We start from the raw sequence: 26,692 nt of genomic DNA on the forward strand, positions 1-26,692 counted from the left end.
TCTTTTCCAGATAGAAAAAAAAATGAGAATCCTTTTCTTCCTGAGCATTGAGAAGGTGTTTCGTGTTGCAGAAGCCCTCATAAAAATTGCCATAACAATTAATGATAAATTAACCAAGTTCTTATTGCAAGCAGTTCTTCTTGAGTGCCTTTTTCTGTAAATGGACAAATTAATGCTGGGAGATTGGGAACTGTGGCTCCTTAATTAACAGCTACTAGGCTATCCCTTGCTGTCCTGACCCATTTGCCCAAAAAGATTACCTCCCAAATACATATACAGGCTAACCTTGTAACCAACACTGATTTAGTAATCTAAAGATGTTTTGAGAAAATCGCACAATTGCAGCTCATGGCTTTAACTTCTGAAAGCACAGCCTCAGCAAAACTTTCACAAACACTGGGTATTAAGAGTTTACTGTACAAACATTGGGAAACACTAAGTGCCCCCGCAACCATTTTCATACGGGCCAAAGGGATGGGACTTCCCCATGATGCCTAGCAAAAGAACACCTGTGATTGATGTAAGTTGATGTGGGATCCCCTCTGTATGCTGTGATTACCGTTAATGAATTAATTAAGAAACTGCTTTGGACTTATAGCAGGGCAGAACTTAGCTAGGCCGGTAAATCTAAACTGAATGTCGGGAGTAAGAAGGGTGAAGTCAGAGAGAAGCCATGTAGCGCCGCCAGAGTCGGATGGAACTTTACCCTGTAATACAGATTAATAGAGATGGGTTAAATTAATATATAAGAGTTAGCCAATAAGAAGTTAGAGCTAATGACCAAGCAGTTATTTAAATAATATGGTTTCTGTGTGATTATTTCAGGAGTCTGGGCAGCTGGGAAACAAACAAGCAGCCTCCTCCAACAGTAAGCAGAAACCCTCACTTTGATATATACTGCAACTGGTCCAGACACTGTTCTCTGTATAATCAGGCTGTTCAGGTTGGAGTAAGCAGGAAGAAACTCTCCTCTGGCGGCTCTTACAGAAGCACAATGGTCCTATGAAAGGCTTCTAGGTAGTTTCTTTTCTTGGCTATTTTTAGTAGTGGGGGCAGATTTGGTTATGTGAAAACAATTAGCAGCAGGACGGCAGTCATGGCACGGACAGTGATACAGCAGTGACATAGGCTGTCACCAGGCCAAACTGCAAAGGTGGCCAGGCTACCGAACAACTGCTGATATAGCTAGGCACTTTGAGAGAGTTGTCAGGACAGAGAGAAAGGGGACAGTAGAAGTAAAGGGGACAACAAGTAAGGACTAGCCTGGGAAGAGTCAGAAAAGAGAAACCACCAGCCTTGGTCATTAGGACAGTTCCTGATAAAGGTTAAGCCTTTAGAGCAGTGGTTCTCAACCTTCCTAATGCTGTGACCACTTAATCCCGTTTCTCGTGTTGTAGTGACCCCCAACTATAAAGTTATTTCGTTGCTACTTTATAACTATAATTTTGCTACTGCTATGGATCTTTATGTGAATGTCTGATATGCATGGAATCTGATAAGTAACCCCTGTGAAAGGGTGATTCAACTCCCCAAGGGGTTGTGACTCACAGGCTGAAGACAATTGCTTTAGAGCCAAAGGTGCCAGACACCTCAGACCTGGGAATTCAACACTAAACCCTGTCAAGGACTGATGAATCCCAACACCTATGGTTTCCCTGAGATAATGATGCAAGGCTGACTTCCCATCTCTTGAAGAGTTTAAATCTTGAAGAGCTAAGGGTTAAGACCCTAGGTCTACACAAGAACTTAAACTTATACAGCTAAGTGCCTGATATCCAAGACCACCAGGAAAAAACTCTTGCCACTGCTCTTCTGGCCTGCAACATACTTATTACTAAAGGTAGAAAGAGCCAGAAGCTGCCCAAGGCTAGCACTTGAAAAGCAACTTTACGCCCATAATTTCTATCCAGGTGAATCTGCTAACCCCAGAGAGTATTAATCACCAAGCCATGACATCATCCTATTTATAGACCAGCTGGCAGGCTCCCACCAGCATCCACTGCTAGAGGGCATTTGTTCTATACCTCAGAATTTCACCAGTTTTGAATCCTTAAATTCTCCATAGAAAAGCACAGCAGAACAAGTATTATTTCGGCCCATGATCTTACTCAAAACTCAAAGCTTTTCTACTGTTTCCAAGGCTCCAATTCATCCTGTGCCTACCCCATGAATAACGTAGAAACAATGAGGAAGTATTAACTTTGTCATTGAAAAAGGGCAGCTTAATTTTGCAATCAAGAGGGCAAATAATACTAGATTGCTTTCTATGTATTCGAGGTCGAAGCTTGGAGTCGTCTGTATGTAACAACATTATGCTCTGCAAGCCCAGGCCTTGGGCACCACTAATGAATGAGTGGACGCTACAGAACAACTTAAGCCAAGAGCTATCTCGTCTCAGGTTTTCTTTGAAACCCGTTCAAGTGCAGCTGGCAACCGACACAGCCAAGTTCTCCTGCTACTGTCTGCATCAGAAACAGGAAAGAAAGTGGCTGGGTGACTTGGCTTTTTAAAGCTGAGGCTTTGCCTTCATTCAGAGGAATGTATATTCCTAGGGACTCACCTGTAAGTCTGTGTACATGAAGATTGCAAATCTGAATTTTGTACCTATGAAGACTTATAAGGAGAATCCTCAGTGTAACTAACTCTCTTTGACTTTTTTTTGGTAATTTAATGTTCACAGGAAGACAACTCTTAAGTTTCACTTTCTGAGGAAATTGAAAGCTATGAACATTTCTGAGAGACAATCTCACTGTTTTATCACTCCTTCTGCCACAAAGCAGCACAGGATAAGACACTCAGTGCTATTCAGACCATGCAGTGACTCTAACCAGGGTCAGTTTTCTATTCTTTCTGTAAAAAGTTTATTTCCTTGGAATTTCAGATTTTAAAATCCTCTGGTTCACTTTCCAACAGATTTAACTAGTTTTTACTATTTTAACTTCTTCTGACACCCATCCCTCTCTCTCTCTCTCTCTCTCTCTCTCTCTCACACACACACACACACACACACACACACACACAGAGAGAGGGGGGGGAGGGAGGGAGAGAGGGAGAGAAAGAGAGAGAGAGAAACACACATACACAAACACACAAGAATTGCTTTCTACACTCCAGAGAGTGCTGAGCAACTTTCTAAAGAGGTGAGTCCTGCCCTGCTTTCTGTGGAGACTGGATACTCTTTGAAATGCACAAGACTACAGATAAAATCTTTGTGCATCTATCTTTTGGTTGAGAGAGGAGGAGGCAGAGCTGGTACCAGCTGCAGTTAGTAAGGAACCCATGGTAGCTGGATTTGGATGATTCTTTCAGGAAGATGGCAGACATCCTTATTCCTCCAGTACAGAGACTGAGCTCAGGAAAACACATATCACATATTTCAGATTATAAAACAAACTTTTTAGAGGTAAGTCTGAAAAACTGAATAAGGAAAAGAAGGTTTTGGTTATCTTGGCTAGGGAGTGCTTAGAACCTGGTGGCTTTGATGAGCAACTGAGTAAAAGACAAGTTGGTAACAAGAAAAAATCCCCATGAAATAACATCCAGTGAAAAACGCATCCGGCCATCAAGCTGCGTCATCTAGGATCAACGGGCATGTGTGGTAGAAAACGTCTCCCATTCATAGTTGCTGCAAACACAGTGTTTCAGTGATTTCATAAGCACATTTAATACTCTTCATTCACTTTTACATTAGGTGGAAAGGTGGCACTTTAGACACTGTCGTTCTGTGCTATCCTGAAAGTTAATTTGCTTTGTTTGTTTCTTTTTTTCTTAGTTTTCTTTGTTTTTATTTTCCAGTGGTAAGATGCAGGAAAGAGATGGAGAGTTAAATATAAATAGATACATACTTTCAGAAAGTTCTGAAGACTCTTTGTGTACTATGGTATGTCCATCATGTGTACTTGTACAGTTTTTTAAATGTTGGTCTCAGAATCGTATACGTATTAAATCAATACTGCTAAGTTTATCATTATGTTGCACAGACTTTCTAAGCCTTTACATTACTTCATTTAGTAATTGAGGTATGTATTCTTAAATCGACCATGAAAATTTGGTTTTTATAGCTGTTATTAGACAATCTACTTTTAAAGCTGCTATTCCTAGGAGGTAAACTATAATAATTTGTTGAGTTTTATAAGAATTTCTATCTTTAGTTCTAATTAATACAATGTAATATAGAACAATTGGGTTTTATTTGTTAATAAGCACAGGATTTATTTTAAAAATCACCTTCAGTGAATGTCTTATTAGCAACAACATTTAAGTACATATGTTAAAAAATTTGACAAAAGATGTTAATTAACTGATTATATTAGATCCTTATGAGTGGGTTAATAACACATTTTTCTGACTTCTATTATGGCCATTTCTTTCATGGTATGTCTCTACTTTGTACCTTTTCTTTATATCTTCTGACTGACAATTGAAGACAAAAACATTAAATGAGCTTAAATTCTTGCCTCCCTTAGTAACCGTGTTGATATCCTTCCTGTCTCTTCTCTCTCTGAGGAGGGTTTCCCACCTGAAGCAGAGCTAGAAATAGGCAACTTTGGTTTTCACTCTGCTTCAGTTTTACTCTGAGGCACTCTCAACTTTACATATCGTTCTCTTACCATGCTTCCAATGGTTGTCTCCTGCGCACTTTTTCATTTGAAACTACCGAATGTCAAAGATACTCTTGAGACTTTGTTCTTCAAATGTAAATTTAACAAAGTTAAAACACTTTCTCATTTTCTATTTTACTCAGTGTCGATTGAGGGCATCTCTTTGTGCCACTGGGGCTGAATATATTTTAATATCCAGGACTTGCTGGCAGAAGATGTGTTTTAACACAAATAGCCCAGATACTACATTATTGGACACTTTGTTGAAATTGTGATCACTATTCTAAAATCAAAAAAAAATATCTTTTCAACAGCAAAAATATGAGTGTTCACATGTAAGCAGAATGAATAAAATGTATCAAGATATCAAGATCGCCTGTCATGTCACATCAGCTTATATTTTGGAGTAAGAATGTTATCAAAAGCCACAAAATCAATAAAACCTTCACATTATCGAAAACACTTTGGTTTGTGGCATCTTAGGTCAGTAGTTTGCTGAAAGGAGATTGCTCTTGAGAGTGAGCTTTAATCTGTTCCTTGACTATTTTCAGATGAGCAGATATTTAGGCATAAAAGTTGGCATTGACTCACCCTCTGTAACATTCTTCGTAGTTGCTGCCCTGTGTCTCTTTGGAGAACTTCCCGTCATAATCTGGGCCTTTTCAGCCTGACAACACTGTTCAAAAAATCAGTAAATAGTCCTAGAATATTTAGTACCCTCATTAGAATAGTACACACAAGAACTATATCCCATGACAAAAATTACTTACAAATTTAAGCAGATATTGGAATCCATCCTCTAGAGTTATAAAGGATGTATAGGAATTCCTTAATCAAGCTTAACTAGAAGAGGGCATTTGGTCCATTGGGAGTTAGCAAATGTGGGAGTTTGTAGAAGGCAGGATCTCAGCTGATTCTTAGAGGCTATCACAGAAGGCCTACAGAGAAGGCAATATGAAAATTATGACAAAAAGACAGCATCTATTTCACAAGGTGTGGCAAGGGAAGGATGCTGTGTATTTTGAAGTGTGTGATGTCAAGAATATAAAAGAAAAAGATGTGAAAGTTGCAGATTATCCAAGGCCCTCCAAAATAAAAAGAAACAGGAATTAAGAAGAAAACAAAAACCTGATGAGCTAGAAACTTATTTTAGCAGGATGTAAACATGGCCTATTCAGAGAAAACTGGCACTATGAGCAAAGAAACTAAGAAATCAAGCCTAACAGGAAGAAAACCAGCTAACTAATTTCCCCCAGTAAATGCTATCATCAGACAGTACAGTGTGCACAAAGACCTGGAGAGCAAGGTCTAACACCAAGCAAAACAGTATGCCAGTTGAAGGTGGTTAATGAAGAGCCAAGTGGACTAGGGCCAATGCCCCAGCAAGGATCACCCTATTACAGTCAACACTCATTCCTGTACGTGTACCTGTTTACTAAAAGGCCACTTAAGCATGTACAAGTCAGGAATTTGCCAGGGGACAGCCAGGAATAGGTTCCAGCCCAATAAAGAGTGGAAAAAGGAACCAAAGTCTAACATCAATTTTACATAATAGAAAAAGAGCCCAGAATTTCAACCTCAGAGCCCATACTCTGAACACTGAAACAACCACTGATTTCCATGCTTTTTTCTGTCACAACCATCACTGACCTAAGCCAGCTACCATCATCAACAGAGAAGAAATTCTTAGACTTATTTATTAACTTATTTATTTATTTAGACTTATTTATTTATTTATCTTAGACTTATTTATTAACTTATTTATTAACTGAGCAGTTCTCTGGTAATTTTTCACAGTTGGTAATCAGTTCTCCGTTTTTCACATACACAGCCATGGACAACACTACCGCATGGCTTGTTCACCCACCTAGGCACACCCTGTTTCTATTATCTATTCATGGATGTAATTCTATATACTGTTATTCTCTTGTAGGCTCGCCTATACTTTGAGAGATGGTGAATGAATACAGGAGAATTGTTCTTCTGAAAGGATTGCAGTGTATCAGTGATTATGATTTTAGAATAGTTAAGTCCTTACAAAAAGAGTGACCAGACATCATGAATCTGGTGACCCTTCACTTCACTTTTGCTATGCCCTTGGCACAGATAAAGGGCTTAGAGTAAGTACTCAGAGAAAGGTACTGAGGAGAACAAGCTTAGCGGATGCTTTTTCAGTGAGATCTTAGACAGCATACCTTTGATGAAGGCGTCACAATAGTTGATCCTAGTTCCAATTCTTCCTCTGTGTTGGAGACAAGGTGGGAAGTGCTGGATTCGTTCTGACTGGGTCCTATTGCAGCCTGTTTGGCTTTTCTTTTGCTTTTATTTTCTGGCAACAACGGCCAGTGGTTATAATAGGCCTCATGTGTCTGCAGCAACAGTATCTGACAGTTACAATACCCCTCGGATCACCCCAGCAGCAGAACCCAGGAGATTCCAGGCCTCACAAGTGACGCCAACAACAACCAGTGCTTACAATAGCCCTCAAGTGTCTGCAACAACAGGTTCTGGCAGTTTTAATACCTCTCAGGTCACTCCAACAGCAATGCCTAGCAGCTTTAATCCTTCTTCACAGTCTCCAGCATCATGGCCCAGCAGCTCTAGTATGCAACAGGTGTCTTTGGCAACAATATCCGGAAGTTCCTCTGCTACTTTGGTGTCTCTAGCAACACCATTCAAGGTAATGATGGGCTGTTCTCATAATATGATGACAGGAATTAGCACAAAGAATTTCCCATGATGTGTGATGTTTTAGTTTAATAAGTCACTTGTCTGTTTTAAATATCTGATTTTATGATTTTCAGTCCTTCCCAAGATTTACTTTCTACTCCTCCTGCAGTGAGCACCTGAGCATCCTTGTTCTTTAAAGGACACAATTAACCTTTATTTTTTTGTTTTGACGTTTTGTTGTTGTTTTGGCTTTCGTCTTTATTTTTTCACTCAGTGAACCATAAATTGATATTTTAGTGGAAGATGTGATATAAAAATATAAAGTTAAGCAGACTATATCACCAATGATTTTTTATGTTTTAATTATACAAATGCCATTTTAGAAAACTTAGGAAAATAGATAATACACAAAATAAATGTTTGAAAGTATCTAGAATCTCTTTCTAAAATGCCACATTTCACTATCCAATCTTGTTTGTTTTATCTTTCATTACATATATGAAGAGTATCCTTTATCTACTAAATTTGCATACCAATGAACATATTTTTCTATAGCTTGCAGTTTTAAAACTTTATTTAAGCAGGTCTGAGAGATGGCTCAGTGGATAAAAGCACTTGCCACATAAGCCTGGGAACTTGAACTTGAATCACCAGATTCCATGTAAAATGTGGACACAGAAACATCCATGTGTACAAACCACATGTGTACCAAAGCAGAGGCTCAAGGCAGAGTGACAAGAAAATCTATAGAAACTGACACACAGCTTATTAGGTATGCATAGCAGTGAACTAGAGAGACCCTGTCTCAGACAAAGTAGAAGGTGAGAACCAACATCCAGTATAGTCTTGTGGTCACACACACACACACACACACACACACATTTCTACCCCCAAAATATTCTTAAAAATAGATAACATATCTTGAACTGCTGTTCAACCAACCAATATAGATTTAAATGATTTTGTTATCTGAAACACTGCAGAGTTCAGACAGTATAAAGATAACCCTGGGTGGTATGACTTTAGGCTATTTCCAGTATTTTCCTTTCCTGCAAACTCTGAAAACACCTGAGACTATTTTTTTTCATTTCTAAAGAAGTGTATATCATCTACTCCTTAAATCCTGTGCACCTTCTGTCGGATGTTCTTCACACCAGTCTGAAGTCACATTCAGAGTGCACTTCCTATGGTTCAAAAACATTGGAGCACACTGAGGAGAAGTCAGAGTTAAACCCCACCATCCACAGGCTTCTGAACCAGACCACAGAGAGTGCTGTTGGTTCATAACTACCTCACTACACTGGCCTCTAGGTTTCCTGTAATTGCAACCATACTTCTTTCAAAGTGTGATCCTGAGTTCAGAAATAGTGCGGAGTAGCTAGGTATGGTGGCACATACCTATAATTCCAGAAAAGACTGATGGACCTCTGTGAGTTCAAGGCCAGACAGTCTGATATACATAGCAACTTCAGAGTCAGCTAGTAATACATATTGAGACCCTGTCTCAAACAAAAGAACCAAAGAAAGTGAGGTTGGGGGAGAAGGAAGGAAGAAGGTAGGGAGAGAGGGAGGGAAAGGAGGGAGGAAAGGAGGAAGAGAGAGAGAAGAGAGAGAGAGGGGTTGTGCATAATGCAAGTACTGTGGAGACAGGTTGTCAAATAACTCTACCTTTCTTCCTTTTCCAAATCCAGGATTCTCCTGCAGGGCTGCTCTTATACAAGTGGACGAGCACCTAATATGAATTATTCAGATTAGCAGAGACCTGGGTGCTTACAGTAGCTGCCTACCTAGACCTTTTTTTTTTTTTTTATAAGACAGTACTGTAGGTGTGTGTGTGAAAAGATAATGTAATTTAAGCTTTAAAATGTATTGTTAGACTCAAAATGTAGCTTAGAGGAAGAGAATTTTCCAGGCATTCCAGAGGCCTAGAGTGTATTCCCAAATGCAACAAAAATAGCAATACAACCAATTTGATGGAGAAAGGTCATTGGTTAATTAATAAAGAAACTGCTTGGCCTCATAAGTTAGAACATAGGTGGGTGGAGTAAACAGAACAGAATGCTGGGAGGAAGAGGAAGTGAGGTAAGATGCCATGCCACTGCTCTCCAGGGCAGACGCGATGCAGCCAGCCACCAGGTCAGACATGCTGAATCTTTCCCAGTAAGCGCACCTAATGGTGCTACACAGATATTAAAAATGGGCTAAATTAATATGTGATAATTAGCCTAGAAGAGGCTAGATATAATGGGCCAGACAGTGTTTGAAAGAATACAGTTTGTGTGTTGTTATTTTGGGGCATAAGCTAGCCAGGCGGCTGGGAGCTGGGTGGCAGGAATGCAGCCCGCAGCTCCCACAACACCAATTTGCCTGCCATGGGTAATTAGTACATGCTGGAGCTACTGCCCAGACCTCCATTTATTCCCCATTTATTACACCATAGGATGTCAGACTTTGGTTATATTTTTCCACCCTACCTAGGAAAGATATTCCTTCATGTCCATCTTAACTGTTCCTGGCTTTCCTGTGTGCATTTCATGCAGAAACCAAGACTGAAGACTGTACCTAAGCAGCCTTCTCAGAAAGATGGTTACCACCAAGGTCCCAAAGCAATAGAACTATTTACATATGACTTGAGAGAAAATGGAATGATGTTCCATGCCACAGTGGCCACTGAGACTGAATTCTTCAGAGTGAAGGTTTTTGACATAATCCTAAAGGAGAAGTTCATCCCCAACAAAGTCATTGTCATCTCAGATTACATTGGCCACAATGGTTTTCTAGAAATATACAGAGCCTCCAGCGTATCTGATGTGAATGGCACCAATATGATGGATATTCTAGTTTCCCTGAGACAAAGAGCCAATGCAACACCTAAAATCAATACTATTTGTTCACAAAGAGTAGGGACATTTGGGAATGGAGTGTTTTCTGTGTATGCGGTAAGTCATTGTGTTATTTTGTAAAACTGCATTTGCAACCTCAGATTTTAAGTCATAACTTGGCAGTGTGGATATGATCGATTTCATGCATGCAGGAAACGAAGGCCTCCCTGGTCAGAAACAGGAAGTGGAGTTTCACACTTATAAGTGTTGCATAGCCTCTTCCCATTCTTTTTTTTATATTTATTTATTTATTATGTATACAATATTCTTCCTGCGTGTATGACTGAAGGCCAGAAGAGGGCACCGGACCTCATTACAGATGGTTGTGAGCCACTATGTGGTTGCTGGGAATTGAAGTCAGGACCTTTGGAAGAGCAGGCAATGCTCTTAACCGCTGAGCCATCTCTCCAGCCCCCTCTTCCCATTCTTATCAAGGTATCACCATGAAAACATTTTTACAAAGAGACTCAACACGAAACCTGGCATTTTACTGTGATGACCTATTTGTAGTATTTTGCGTCAATATACATATCCTTAAGACTTTGTTTGCCTTCCTCATTACCCATATGAGTAATAACTTAAGTATAACTAGTAGTCGAACCCTTGCCTGGATAATTGTGGTGACAAAAAGAATAAGAATGCAAGTTGCTAACAGACTGATCACCTCATCTTTAAACTACTCTCAATTACATTTGATTTACCTATATTTTCTTTATTAATTCTTAGAGAATTTTATACAAAGTATCTTAACCAAACTTCTTCCAAAACCATTTCCCCTACCCTATTTCCCATCCTCTTTTTACTTTATTTTTAGAAGAACCTATCCTGAATCAAATAGCCTGGCTCTCCAGTTCTTACAGTCTGCCTGCCCCCTCTTCTGTGATATTTCCTGAGCCTCAAGTGTATGGATTATGTTAAAAATGTATTGATTGGAAGAGGGCACCCCATAGTCATTTGATCTGTACATTGTGGCCAGTTGCACACTTTTCTGATGGTCTCTAACTTCTGCAAAAAGGAGCTCCTTTGTAGAAGGCTTGGAGGTTCACTTTCCTGTGCTTACAGAATATGAATTTAGAATGCACTTAGAGATCATACAGGCTCAGGCAACTGGCAGGAGATTTTCCTCTAGGTTCCATGTCCCAACAATTCAGTGTCGAATTCATCATAGTCCCTCCTAATGAGTGGACCTTATATCCAATGAAGTAACCGCTGGCTACTCCCAGGATGTAAGTACCACTCTTCCACCTTTCCAAAGATCTTGCCATGCTGACCATGATTCAGGTTCGTTTCCAGTATAACTGGGATGGGATGGGACTGTTAATTGTTCTTATCTTTGGCAGTTTACATGGCTTCTTCTGAAACTACAAGAGTTAGTCATCGTTGAGGAGGCTTCTAGGTCAAATCCAGATCAGTTCCTCCAAATTCTGTGTCTGAACTATGTAGTGCCTTCAGCAAAAGGGTCGTACATTCTTTGCCTGGCAGTAGCCTATATTGTTATTAAGGTCTGTTGAACTGCCCTGGTTAACAAGTTGAAAGGAAGTATTCCATTCCTGGCATTGGAGATTTTGTTAGTCTAAGAGGATTTTTTAGTGGTAGGGGTGGGGGGAGGAGAAATGCCGTAACTTCAATCCAACTACACATAGGTGTGTGTGCATGCATGTGTGTGTTTGTGTGATTGTATATGTAATTTAAGTTAGAACAAAATAATACATTTCCTTATGTTTTTTTCATACATCCTTAATATTAATGAAACCTCCTTCCATCTCCCTCTGTGTTGTCGTATCTCCTCCCTCCCCAGGTAATTGCCCCATACTCATTGTTTCTCATTTCTCCATAGAAATCATGCCCTACTGTTCCCATTCTTAATGTTTCTGTTATGGTCCCTTTTTCCTTTTCTGGAATCTGAATTTACTCTAGGTTACTCACTGAATCTAAAGATTTGGAGCTCGCATCTACAAATAAGAGAAAACATACCTATTTGTGCAGAAGGCACAAGGTCCTTATACTCACAGATAAATACTAGGGGAACCAGGAATGTTAAACATGCAGGATTGTGTTTTCAAAGGAAGACATGTATAGCCTGTTCTCCATCCAGAAGGCTGGGGATGGATGTAGTCAATAGCCCAGTCACCTCTGTGCTATCTGTGGGGTCACATCTGACTCCCCTATACTCTTAGGTTTGTCTCATTCTCCCTAGGCTTTTATCTTGAGCATTGTTTCTCAGTTGATAAAATTTTACCGTCTTTATGGAAGGGGGGACATGTGTACTTTGAAAAAATGTTTCAATGTAAACATGTCTTACACTTTCTTTTATACACAGGATTGAGTTAATTGTCATCATGAAATTTTAGTGCTGGATGTGGTGGCACATGCCTTTAATCCCAAGACTCAGGAGGCAGAGACAGGTGAATCTCTCTGAGTTCAAGTCCAGCCTGGTCTACAAAGTGAGATCCAGGACAGCCTAAGATACACAGAGAAACCCTGTCTCAAAAAAAAAACAAAACTAAAAAGTCATAATTGACAACACAAACAAAATACAAATGAGAAAAGCAGGGCTAAATGGTGCAGGTTGAAATATTTGGAACAGAATGAACACAAGTGGACACTGAGAAAGCATCATCTGTTTAAGGGGGGACTTAGTCTCAGACATACAGTGAGCCAAAGCCACCCTTCTTAGTTCTTGTGGTATTACCTAGGATACCCACAATGGCAGTCAACTTTATTCTGGTTTCTCCCTACTTGGGCTCTTTAACTCTCATCTCTACCAATTTGGTAGGAGGGAAGGTTTTCTGTAATAACCCATCAGATGAAAACCTTAAATAGGAAAATCTTGAGAGACATTTCCAAAGACAGGGTTTGTGAACCAGAACCTCCAAAGCTGTTTTGTACCTGTAATTCTAAACCTAGGCCTGTATTTGCCCTATCAGAGACAAGTTAGCACTATTTAAGTCTCATAGATGTCACAACACTTGACATATTTCTCAGAAGATGAATGTTAATTATTTCCTTTTCAGAAAACAGTGGAGGATGAATTCATTTACTATGGAATAGAAGACAACACAGGGAATATGGAAGTGGTGGTACACGGACAATTTACCAATATGTACTGTAAGCCAGGGGACAAGCTTAGACTCTTCTGCTTTGAATTGAGCTCATGTGTGGATAGGTGGCAGCTGAGATCTGGGAGGCACAGTTACTTGCAGGTGTGTGCTCTCGGGCATCGCTGTTCTTCCTAGCAATCACTTTTAATACTATGCCAAGGCTTGGCTGCATCAGAGAAGAAATTCAGCTTTAAACACTAACGTATGTTTACCTGAAGGAGAAGAATGGAAAGAGAGATTGGGGAGAGAAATGAGACAGGAGAGCTTGAGTCTTTGGTTTAAGTAAATGGGAAAATTATTTTATCACTAAGGGGAATTTAAAAGAGGAAGCAGTTAGGCCCTAACCTTTAGGAGGAGAAGCTTATTTCTGTCCCCACCCTGTGGGTTTCATACCTAGTCTTATAGCTAGGTTCAGGTATTTTCTAAAAGGGGGGAACATCAGTACCCACAGAAGAGCAGCTTCCCTGATAGTCTCTCTTGTCAACCTCTTCTCTTTCAGAACAGACTTCTCTGAACCTCCAACAGGAACCTCAAGAAGATGGTGACAACAGATGAACACCCGACACATGCTCAGCTGCTGTGTCACACACCAAGGTGCCTGACCTTTGCCTCCAAGCTCCCTCATGTTCCTACTCTGAGGCCCTTCCTGTTTGGGCAAGTCAACCCATCACAACTTGTACCGGCTCACAATGTCCTTGTTCACAGTTGATTTGCAATGGAAAAGTACATGCATCTTGGAAATCATAGACAAAGCTGCTGGTGTCTGTGTGCCTTAGAAAATGATGTTGATATTAGGATGAGTACAAACTAAAAGTGTTTAAGCAAAGGTCCCCCAGTGCCACTTATAATAGAAACCATTCTTCCCCATGTTGATTGAAAGACACTGGGATTAAGGCTGCTCAGTGTGGTGGCTGGAGAGATGGCTCAGAGGAATAGAGCACTGGCTGCTCTTCCAGAGGTCCTGAGTTCAATTCCCAGCAACCACATGGTGGCTCACAACCATCTGTAATAAATCTGGTGTCCTCTTCTGTACTGCAGGATACATGAAGGAAGAAACGTATATACATAATAAATAAAAATCTTTTTTTTTATAAAAAGGATGCTTAGTGTGAGGTTGCTACCAAATTCCACTGATAATATAAAATATATTGTTACAGGTACTGGGTAAACTTTTAAAACACATATAAAATTCCATAGGCATTGCTGTGGTCTTATTGTTCCCTACTAAGACCTATGCTGAGATTGAATCTCTATCATGAGTAAGAGAAATGCTTAATCCATTTATGGCTATGTTGAGAACAACCTGTGGGTCACAACCCCTTTAAGGGTCAAATGACCCTTTCTCAGGAGTTACCTAAAGCCCTCAAAAACATAAGATATTTACATTACAACTAATAACAGTGTCAAAATTACAGTTATGAAGTATCAATGAAATTAATTTTGTTGTTGGGAGTCACCATAACATGGGAAACTGTATTGCAGGGTCACAGCATTAGGAAGGCTGAGAACTACTGACTTATGGTACATGGAGGAAACTAAGGATAATGAGGTTGCGAAGGTGGGGGTCCTCATCTGTTAGGACTGTGCCTGTATAAGAAGAAGAGAGAAAGCCAGGTTGGCACCCTATTCATCAGTCCTGCACTTAGGGAGCTGCAGGAGCTGACTTAGACCCTCATTAGTAAGTATAAACAAACAACTAGACACCTGCAAAGAATCAACCAAGAGAACAAATTGATTTCCTGATGTGGTGAGCATCTGTGGAGGAAATCAAGAGAGAGTCTGATAAGGAAGAGGAGAGAGGGAACGGGGTGGGGGGGGCAGGGGGAATCTAATTAGTGAGGCAAAGACCATCTCCTGGATACTTCCAGAACACAGGGAAGAACACAAGGTAATTGTTACATCTGAGAAGGTGACATTTCCAGGGAAGATGTGAGCACTGAGTGACCTGTGGACCAAGGGTCTGGGTGGGGGTGAAAGGTGGAAGTAGTGTGACCGAAGAAGTCACAGGCTGATCAAGAACAGCAGGAACTGTATCACACCCAAGAAAAGCACAAGCATAGCCCATGTAATCGATGGGGCTGAGGCTGAGACCCAGGGACAGCCATGGCACCAATGAGGACTCTAAGGTTTTAGATTTGGACCAAGGCTAGCCCACACAAGAGTGAACTCATCTGTACTTCCTGTGGAGGAACCGATAGTCACTTTCCAACCAAATACAATCAGAGCAGCAGGGTTGACCCAGACTGTCCCAGGGATTGGGGACAGAGCTAGGGAGGAGGAGAACAAGGCAAGTTAATGCAGGGTGTGTGTGTGTGTGTGTGTGTGATACACACTCGTGTGCAGCATGCTGAAAAAAGCCACCCTGATGCCTCACTACACCCTAACACCATGCTAATGGGAGGGGACTATTTAATGAAAATGTCATACTGTATTTTCTGAAACCCCTACAAAATATCTAGCACACAATTCCTGGACATCCTAGGGATATGGCAGTAAGGACTTCCTTTAGCCCTTTACAAAACTGTATCAAGAAATACCATTCCCCCAAAGCCAAAATAAATAACCATTAATGCAGTAAAAATTATTACACCAGACAGATGTAAGTAAACTTGAAATGTTTATTCTAATCACACATATCCAAGCTTACAGTAAAAATGATTAAAATTTGTAGTTTATATCCAAGTGATCTATATAAAAGCCTATTAAAATTATGTATTTTTGCACAATTTTATAGATATGTAAAATACATTCTTCTAAAGTGATCACTTGAAGAATTTTACTAAATATAATTATCACTGCCACAGTGAAGTTACAGACCATTTCCTACGCTCCTGAAAATGTCTCTATTCTTCACAGAAAGTCCTCTGGCTTACCCTAGATCACGGCTGTACTGAGCACAGAACAGGGGAAGATAGGAGCCCAAATCCCCAGCTGTGGGTCTCTGCATCAGAACATGGTGTGACAAAGCAGGGCTGGCCTGAAACGGGGCGGGAACATCTCTGGAGTCCCACTCTCACTGTGGTTCCGCTGAGGAGCATCAGAGGTCTGTGCTTACGAGCTTAGGAAGCTGGCAGCTCAGGAAGGCCAGGCTCCACAGAGGATCTGGCCTGGCTGCTGCTGCCCAGAGGTAAAGAGGAAGGACACTGGGGCATGCTGAATAGTGTCTATGTCAGGCTTGTGTGTGCTACCATGGCCCACAAAGGTCATGAGCAGAGGACAGTGGTGCCAAGAGAAGCAGCCCTTCTTCTAGCAAAATCTTCAAGAAGGAAGGGAATGGGGATGGGGGAAATAAAGGAGAAAGAAGAGGAGGGTAATGGGGGAGATGTCTTATATGTAGCAGCACCATGCAGCCACAGTTTCAGTCACTGGAGATGTCCTCATGTCCTCACTGGAGCCCTGGGTCTGTCTAGATCACATGAGATTTTCTCCTTGGAGAGAAAGAGATCAGAAGGGTCCAAAGAGATAGAAGTCCATGCTGTCTGTATTTGTGCTTAGCCTGGTGCACCTGCAATGAGCAGAAGAGCTGGCATTTGCAGTACATGCTCCACAAAACACTGCCTGCTCCTGCTTCCTGGTCCTCACCAGTTGCTCCATCTGAGCATTGAACTGCGCACATGCCATGGATCTCATTCGCCGTGTCTTTGACTCAATGCTCTGCCTGTGTTTCCCACCCTGCTGACTCTATTTCCTTTATTTGCTTTGTTCCTGCTTCTTTACCTTTTAACTTCATGCTATTTGTCTAGTTTACAGGATGAGGATTAGGTGTATTACAGAAGTGGTATATAATAAGTGTAACACACTCATCCTCTGGCATATCATTGTCTTTGACTGCTCAAATAATCTCAGCTCCAAACCTCTCCCTGTCCTACAGAAGACTGCTGTTCTAACTGACCCTTGGGTGCCTAGCCCCAGTGTATACATTTACAGTACAACCCCTACCCCAACAGCTCAGAGGACATTGCCAAAAAAAGGGTAGGAGGATTACTTCTGCTCTGTCTTCTAATTATGACAGTGGAGCTACCGATGAAGTCTCAACAACATGATCACCTAAACAAGACCTATATGATGGCAATACCAGTTGACATGCCAATATGCATTGGGATATCTCACAAGGCTCCATCCCTAGATAGAGAACTACAACCATTAAGGGCTGCTAAAAAAGGGAAGAAAGGGGGAAAGTCATTCTGTTCGGGGACGAGCCCCTCATATGTTCTATAGAACTAAGTGACTAAGTAGTTGATCCTAAAAGCATATCCATATTAGCAACACTAGGCAGGCTCTGGTGCTATGAAAGTTTATACTAGTAAGTCTTCATACTGCTATCTTGTTAATCACAGTTTAGTTTTGAAGTCCCCAACAAGGAACCTAAGATGGGTAAAAGGAAAAGGTATTTTCCCTCCTCTATTTACTACTTTTCTTGTAAAACTCTTGAGAACTCCCCTTTTTATACAAGTTCTCTGCTCTTCAAAAATGTCTTCTATTAGAGCACCATAAAACTGTTTTATTCTACCTTCTCAGGACTTGGAGGTGAGGTAATTTGAATGTAATTGGCCCCCATGAGCTCATAGGGAGTGACATGGGGGTTCACTGAGGCACTCAAGAGTGAAGCATTAAAGCAGTGTAGGGGACACCATAGCTACATTGAGGTACACTTGTGGGGGACACCAACAAAGGTCAATACACCCATGAACCCTGAGGGGACAGTTAGGCAGTAGGGGGTTGGGTGAGGACACCCATGTAACCTCCAGGAACTGATGCAGCTGGGGTGTGCTGAGGCAAGGGTGAGGGTGGGGAGTACTGAGGCAGCCAGGGGAAGGAAACTGAGACAATCTGGATGACATTTACATGGCTGTGGGGCAGGGAGCATTGTAGGTTCGAGCAGAGTCACTTTATTAGGGTAAACAATAGAACAGAACAGTTGTTTTGTAAAAAGAACTGTAACCTCAAGGAAAATGTTGTTAAAAATCAGTGATTATTTTCTGTTGTTTACAGATTGTTTTTCTGAAGAATCTTTACAGTCTTTGCATGCCTGTGATCACAGATGCTTCTGATGTACCTGACGGTCTTGGATTATTGGGTACTGCCAATGGTACATAATAGGGACTAATGTAGAAGGGGCGTGATGCTATAGAAAAGCACATAGATTAGATTAAGGGCTTTGGTATGACGAACTTGTTTGCCCAAAAAACAACTTTGTGTAACATTTGGTAAAATGCCTTTGTACTGCTGCTTGAGATTCAGTCTATCAGAGGCTGAACATTTGCTGCTACCAAGGCTACAAGCTGAAAGATTTCATTTTGAAGTGACATCTTTTCTTCATCCAATTCATGCAACACAGAACACAATGGAACTTCAAGGCAGCTGGGGGGTGTTCTGTGGTAGCAGTAAAGGAAAGGAATACACACCAAGGCAACCAGGGACACACTGAAGTAGTTATGGCCACACATTGACAGCTGTGGGGACACGAAAGAAGCATATGGTGACATTGAGACAGCCTGGGTGATATCCATACAGTCACGATTACACCAAGTCGGCCAGTGAGATACTGAGACAGTCGGGGTGGGGGGGCACGGAGGCAGCCTGAGGGCCCCAAACAGTCCAAGAGGGGGGGAGACAATGAGGCAACATGGGAGCACACAGCAAAGCAGCATGGGGGCCCCTGACACAGCTGAATGATGCCCAAACATGCCTTGGGACTATGAGGTAAAGGCTGTGGGGGTGAGGAGGACAGACACTGAGGATTCATGGGACACACAGGTTGTGATCTGGCTGCCCTCCTCCCCCTGAGCTATGGCTAAACTTCCTTGAAATAAACAAAGATGTTTGTGTTCTTTTGGCCTTCTGCCCTGATCTTGACTTGTGGCTGCTCAGCATGTCTCTGGCCAGCCTAAAGGTATAAAAAGGCTCTAGCTTGGGGCAAAATAAAGGTTGTTCTTCCTTCAGCGTTGCAGCCTCCCTCCATGTCTCGATCCTTGCAACCCCCCCGACAGATGGTGTACCCAGACCCTTTATATTTTACAAATATAATTGTAAAAATATTTGCATCTTAATTATAAGCACATATATGTGTAATTAAATAAGCTCTTATATAGTTAAATTTAAGTCATATATGTGTATATGCATTTTAAATAGGAGTTGAAATATATATATATATATATATATATATATACCAATGATGTATGGAAATTTTAGTATAAGTCTTTATTCATTTGCTTCAAGCCAAATTTTGTTATAAATTATAGAGATTTTAACCCATATCTCATGAACAATCTGTAAGTCCTGAGATGAGAATTTAAACTATTATTTAAAGATATTATCATTACTACATGAAACATTTTATAAGCACAAATGTCACACAGCCTCACAAATTTAAATATTTTTAAAACTATTCTTTAAAAAATCGAGTATGATTAAAAATCCGTAACAAAAGTTATCTTAAAACTGGTTAACTCCAGCAGGAAATTTTCTGCCCTCACTCACATTTCTGAAATGCAAAGTAGATCTACACTGGGTCACAGTAGAAGAAAGAGTAAGAATCCTGGTCACATTTTAGGGTCATTCCTTTTGATAAGTGACCCAGGTTCAATTTTCAGCAACTACACTTGGCTCACAACCATCTATTCCTACAGTTCCAGGAGATTCAGTGCCATTTTTCTGGCTTGTGTGGACAATAAGATTGTGTACCCAGACATCCTGACAGACAAAACAACAATACACAGAAAATAGACGAATTCTTTTTAGGAAAAGCATAAAGGATAACATCGGTGGTAGTCATTCTCTGTCCTTGCCTATCAGGATGGGTGTGTGGCCTCTGATAACTGAGAAGGAAATGCACATCCTCCTGAGCCTAACCCTCAGCCCCAGATCCCGGATATTATGAGCAAGAGCATTTCTTAAACGAAGCTTAAGAAGAAACCATCTTGATAAAAATCCACAGGTTAAAAATGTCTAGTATGGTGGATTATTTCCATGAAATAATGACACTACATTAAAGACAGTGTGGATCCCCCCATGCCCACTCTCACCAGGACAGATACCAAAGAAAAATGGCAGCACAGAACTATCGAGAGACATTATGGACCCCAAACCGTTGGAGCCTTGCCTATCAAAAATTCACATATCGGTGCCTTGCATTGTGGTGAACTGAACTCCTGAAGCTCAATTGCCAACTGCTGCTTCTCTGACATCGCCACCACCAGCAACCTTTCCACCCCCTCTTCCATGATGTTCCCTGAACCTTAAGTGCTAGAGTTCTATTGTATATCTATCCACTGGGACTGGGAGTCACAACTCTACATTTTGATGGCTGTGATTGCTTTTTTTTTGTAATGGTCTCCATCCATTGCAAGGAGAAATCTTCTTCATGAGGGATGAGGACTACACTTATCTAAGTGTATAAGGACAAATACTTAGAGTGTAGTTAGGGATAATGCTGGTTTAGTGAAATGGTGGTAGTATGTTCTCCTCTACAATTCATGACTTCACTAACCTGGAGTGGTTGGCTAGGTTTCTAGTACCAAGAATGAATTCTTTCTTGTTGAGTAGGTGTTAAGTCCAATTAAAGAACTGGGCATTCATGACACTAATTCACCCTTAGGATTATTGTGTCATGTTGCTCATCTTTATGATTCTTAGGCATCATAACTGGGTGCAACCGATTGTTGCCTCCCTCTTTGGGAAGTTTGTATGGCACCTTCTGGTTTTGTGAAAGATAATCCTTGGGGAGAAAACTCTCAGGTCAGTTACAGCTCAGGGACCTCTGAACCCTGTGTCTGAAGTGCATGGTGTCTTCAGCAATATGAACTTATCTTCACCTCTGGGGATCAACCAAGGGCAAGAGCAATAGCCCATAATGTTTTGGGAGCCTCCTAGACAATCAACTACTCAAAAGAGGGTTTCTAATGCCTGGTATTGGATTTTTCTTCCTAGATTTTTGTTTTGTTTTGCTCTACAGCTAACAGAGGAATTGTAAAGTATTTGTCCTTTTTGAACTAATAGGATAGGATGAAGAGCTTGTAAACTTCTGTCCTCAGGCAGCTCAGTCTGGTTCAAGAAGTAGTATTAGAATCCTTCAAAGAAGTGTTGTTTAGATGAGTTGAATTCAATGTACATTTTTCTTTTTGCTCAGTTTTTGGCTTTGAGGTCTTAATCACCTGGGTGGAGAAGAAAGATGAAGGCTGAGATGTTATTGATCACTTAACTCTCTTCTACTTCCAGCTACTGCATTCTCCTGAAATGCGCCTCCCTTCATATGACATCTCTTCCCCCCCCCCATGTCCCTCCCTTAATCCTTTCACTCTTGGATGATTTTCTTGAAGTCTATCTGCTCCAAATAAATACATGCCTACATAATAAAGACATATACAAAGATTTCTCAGGTCTCTATCTCAAACTTACACAGAGACAGCGCTTATATAAACACTGATGAGTAGTGGGGAAGAGAGTAAAGCTATGACAATCAGATAAGGACAAGGGTGCGGTGATGACTTATTTAACTGCCCTGGACTATGATAAATACATGAAGGGTTGGTATTGGGACTAATTGAGTCCTGGCCTTCAGCTGCTCTTCCCTGCTAGAGCCTTCTAATTGAAGTTACTAAAAGCTATGCTTTGCCTAGAGGATAAGAGGATGGGATTTTTACCTGTTGGCCATTGACTGCAGGGTATTTAAGCCTCCATGGTGCTATTAAAGAGGGGCTTTGTACCAGTGATTGGAGGTCTGTGTGTCTGTCTGTTTCTGTGTATGTTTCCTCAACCTCCAGCCCCTTTCCAGAAGCTTGCTAACTGGATTCTAGTGCACAGAGCACAGACAGGGGCGTAGTGCGCAGCAGGTTGGACTTGCTCAGAGATTTGTTTTCAAGGTTTTTAAAGTCTGTCTTGACTTACAACTGCATTTGTCAGAATGATTTGTGCAACTTTAGGCAGGTCACCTTCATTAGACTTAGACTGTAGTCCAAAATCTCAAAAACTCACTGTGGAGTTGAGAGAGAGAGAGAGAGAGAGAGAGAGAGAGAGAGAGAGAGAGAGAGAGAGAGAGAGATTGTATGGGTGTCTTTGTGACACCCATGGGTTTATAGCTGGGCATCTAGGATAAGAATGATTTTCTAAAGCCAGGCTCCTCAGTTCTGTGAGACGAAAATGCACTACATATGGGCTCTTATCTGTCATATCCTGTTCATCAGCCTCTTTTCTGCTTTCTGACATAAAGCACAAAATAATGTAGTCTTTTGAGAACTGACATTCTTCCACACCTTAAAGAAGCTGTAGGGTCCTGATTTCAACTGTGTTTTCTCTCCATCTTCTGACACCTCAAAAAATACGAGTCTAAGCTTATCTTCTTTCTCGCATTTTATTTTGTCCTGGTTTCCAAGCACCAACACGTCCATCTCCCCTGTTTTGTCATGTACACCATACAGTATTCTGTCCTTTTGCTGCTCTGTTATCTGTGAAAAGAAACAACCACCAAGCTCCACTGAGATGACTAAGGAAGAACGGAATGTTAATCAATTATCAGACAAGACAGAAGCAGCTTTCCAAAGGAAATATAAGGAAAAATGCCAGTTTCCAAACTAACAGGCTTCTACCTAACAGATATTAACAAATGTCAATAGATGGAGAAGACAGGGTTCCCCCAGGGCCAGTGTACAGGAGGATAGGAAAGGAAGAGAAGGAAAAGAAAGGGGGAAGGAAATGAAGGGAAGGGAAGGGAAGGGAAATGAAGGGAAGGGAAGGGAAGGGAAGGGAAGGGAAGGGAAGGGAAGGAAAGGAAAGGAAAGGAAAGGAAAGGAAAGGAAAGGAAAGGAAAGGAAGAGAAAAGAAGATCTTGTGGTTAGGAGGAAGGTCACTTAGTGACATAAATCCAGAGAGACACATAAACTAACAATAAAAGATCTAGTGAAGAAGTCAAAAATTCAGAATATCAAGGACAACATATAATTCACAATCAAATCTGGATTAGAATGGGACCAGATACTAGTTAGATACTTAAAATATGTACAGTATTTGAGAGTTAGTTTTATTGACCATGTAAATAGACATTAGTGAGTAGTTGACCAAATAGAAAGTTCAAAACTGAGAAGTTAAAAATGGGTATTTTTATGCTTTACATTTTCAAGGAAGATAATTTACTCCTGCTATCTTTTTTGACAGAGCTAGAGGTCATCCGGCTACTAGGGGAAGAAATCATCAACATTCCCAATGGTCCTTCAGGATCTGTCTTAGGCCAGAAAATTGTTCACGCAAAGATAGTTTCCCTGATTCCCATGTGGTAGTTTGAATAAAAAAAGCAGCCACAGGTTTATAGGGAAGGGCATTATATGAAAAAATTAGGCCTTGTTGGAGTAGGTGTGACCTTACAGAAGGAAATATGTCCCTAAGGGTGGGCTTTGAGGTTTCAGGAACTCAAGCCAGTTGCTCACTCTCTCTTTCTACTGTCTATGGGTCCAAATGTAGAACTCTTGGCTACTTCTCCCGCACCATGTCTGCCTGCACGAAGCCATGCTTCCTGCCATGAGAATAATGGATGAAAACTCTGAACCTGTAAGCCAGTCCCAACTAAATGTTTTCCTTTATAAAGTTGCTGGGGTCATGGAGTCTCTTCTCAGCAACGGAAACTCCGTCAAAGATACCCAGCATCTAGCTAGGATTCTCTGCTAACTCTTCCATTCTCTTCATTCAATACCAGGTCTTCCAGGGCCTGCTCATCAGTCCTCTCGCTCATCAATGAGCACACATCTGAAAGATGCTCAAAGCAAAAGTGACTTTGAATGTGGATGGTAATAAATGTGTAAAATCAACACAGGGAAATAGCCATGTCTATGTTTCACAGGTTACAAGGGTAACAACAAAAAATAAAAGTGGCTTCAAAACTTTTGCTGGGGGTAGTGGCATGCATCTGGATCAGCAGGCAGAGGCAGGGGAATCTTAGAGCATGCCAGACCAACTAGAGCTACACAGTAAAAGACCCTGTCTCAAAAGACAAAGCAAACAAAATACTCACAGTATAAAACTTTTGTGAGCTTTGCACACAAGTTTTGGCACATTATTATCCTACAAATCTTTAACTTTATTAAATTGTTTTTTGATTGTTAAAATTGTTTAAAATCAATTATTTAATTGATTTCAATTGTCCTGTTCTATATAGAGAGAAAATAATTAAAACATAATTTCTAGAGTTCTGTCAAAGCTTAGGATATGTGTTATATTTTTCATACCAATCAGTATAAAATTGCATACAGGAACTCACCTTCTGGACTTTAAACGTCCCATTCACAATTGTTCCACAAGGCTGGGTCTTCAGTATCTTAATTGGTGGAGTTCTTCCAGCTCTTTGCCTAATATTATTTGGGACGCAGACTTTGTGGTCAGCATCAGCATCAACCACAGTTGAGGAGCTGGTCACCTCCAAGAAATTACTGTGCCAAAGATAGTTTGATATTTTAATTGTTCTCCTTGGGATAAATTTATCTTTAAATGGTGCATATAAAACTTTTACGAAGAAAAATGCGGTCGAGTTGGCCACTGTCGCATGAAATATGTCTTCCTCAGTCTCACACTTGAAAGGATTGGTAGTTTTCAACACCAAGACCGCCAGTGGATCTTTCTGTAAACCTTCTCTGATAGCTTCCTGCTCTGCCACCATGTGCTGCTTCTGAGGCTGTGATCACAGAGAAGAGATGTTAGTTATGGGTCAACACTGTAACAGAGGCAGCCTTCATTAAGATAAACCCAAGGAACCCAGAAAAGGCCGAGTTGAAGAGAAGATGGAGAAGTGAGGAAAAGATTAGAGATTTGGGATTATCTAGATTGAAAGGATACAAAATGGATACTTCATGTTTTGTATTTAGGTGGGGCCGTGGAGCTGACCCTGGAGACAGAATTCCTCAGTCAGATTCCTTCTTTGCCATGTAATTTAGGAAAAGAGTGTGTCAGAAACCTAAATCATTGCTGGGGCTTAATCTGATCCTGTCTTCTTGTGATTCTATTACAGTGTATTTCTCCCTCCAACACTGTTCTGAGCGTTTATGGGACTCTCGTATAAGGGTGGGGAGGTTCATGATGCGCACAGAGCATTCCACATCCCCAGGAATATCCTGTGCACAATAAAATACAGATCATTAAGTGCGAGTAAATGAAGAGATCTGGGATGAGCGCCTACAGATGGATTAAAGGGAGAGTGGAAATCAGAATCAGCTCTACCTTTGTGAGTTTACTCTTAGAAGCAATGAATTATATATTAAGGCTTGCCAAAAAGTTACATCTTAACGTTTGTAGTTATAAATCACTGAAATCATTTAAATACCAAAAAAGAATTTTGTCAAATAAAATATTGTAACACAACATATAAAATGTTAAGTATGTTTCATGGGGATAATATAACAAACCATTTTAATTGATTTAACAAAGGACAAAGTGCATTCCTTATTGGTGACCCACAATAAACTCACTACAGGGATGTTGCCAATGATAAATGGGCTTTCCTCTCCACGACCAGACTATGGTAATTGTATGCGCATCTTGGATTTTGTTCTTTCAAATTAAGAAAATAAGAGGGATAGGACACAGTGTGTGTGTGCAACTGCAGGTCCAGGTGTGCGTCTGCTCACGCTTGTGTAAGCATTAGAAACAATGCTATTATCTTACAAGTAATTAATGACCTGCAAGCAAAGAGAGACACTTAGGAAAAGAAGCCCAGAAGAGTAGATTTTAAACTAATCTTCTGGGAGACCTTGAAATGTGAGCCCAAGACTACATCTGATGATCAGCATCCTACACTCAATCTGGGCCAAAGCAGGAAAATGCCAAGTTCACTGAGGACTATTACAGAACTTTTTGTTTCCAGGCCCAGGAATTTTATTTGTATCTATCAGACTATACAATACATATTTTCATGTCTTTGATTAAAATGTAACATTTAAACCTGAGTATTGTTTTCTTGGAAATTCTAGAAATTTCTGAGTCAAGCACAGAGGAAGTGGGTGGGTGCTCTAGACAGAATGGTGGACACACCCTAAAGTCATCCCTCTGGAAAATGATGACAATTCCTTCATGGGAAATGAAACTGCATGTGCTTGATGAGTTTTGTGGTGGCTCCCAGCATATTTCTCTGTCAGGACTAAGGGACGAGGACTCTCTTCAGTTTTATCCCCTCTGCTACAAAGAGTCACTTCCCCACTAAAAGAGCAGGCACATAGTGAGTATAGGGATTGTCGTTTCCATCCACACTGTGACAACCCTGAAGGGCACTCTTAGCCCCTAATTCTCTCACTGCACAGACTGAACTCCTGGTTGCAATTCCACTGAACTTGAAATTCTCCCCATTCCCTCACTTCCTAAACCTCCTCACAAGATGAATGCCGAGCGCACCCTAAAGCATACTCACTGAAAATGGTCCCTGGCAGAGTTTTCTTCCAGTAGAGGCTAAGATAGCAACGTGTTA

General features: G+C 40.8%; 1 protein-coding gene across 2 annotated transcripts in view; it reads right to left on the reverse strand.

Moving 5' to 3' along the window:
• Nucleotides 1–19,659: 19,659 nt before the first annotated feature.
• LOC130874791 (interferon-inducible protein AIM2-like) overlaps nt 19,660–26,692 on the reverse strand; it is a 59,175-nt gene continuing 52,142 nt past the window's right edge. For both annotated transcript variants that reach the window (XM_057770290.1, XM_057770289.1), the window contains exons 4-6: nt 24,500–24,910; nt 22,506–22,697; nt 19,660–21,407 (exon numbers count right to left, since the gene is read on the reverse strand). In XM_057770290.1, the coding sequence (XP_057626273.1) occupies nt 21,303–21,407; nt 22,506–22,697; nt 24,500–24,910 (708 nt within the window). In that variant the 3' untranslated portion in view covers nt 19,660–21,302. The remainder of the gene's footprint in view (nt 21,408–22,505; nt 22,698–24,499; nt 24,911–26,692) is intronic.

The sequence above is a fragment of the Chionomys nivalis genome, chromosome 5 (assembly GCF_950005125.1).
Source record: "Chionomys nivalis chromosome 5, mChiNiv1.1, whole genome shotgun sequence".
NCBI lineage: Eukaryota > Metazoa > Chordata > Mammalia > Rodentia > Cricetidae > Chionomys > Chionomys nivalis.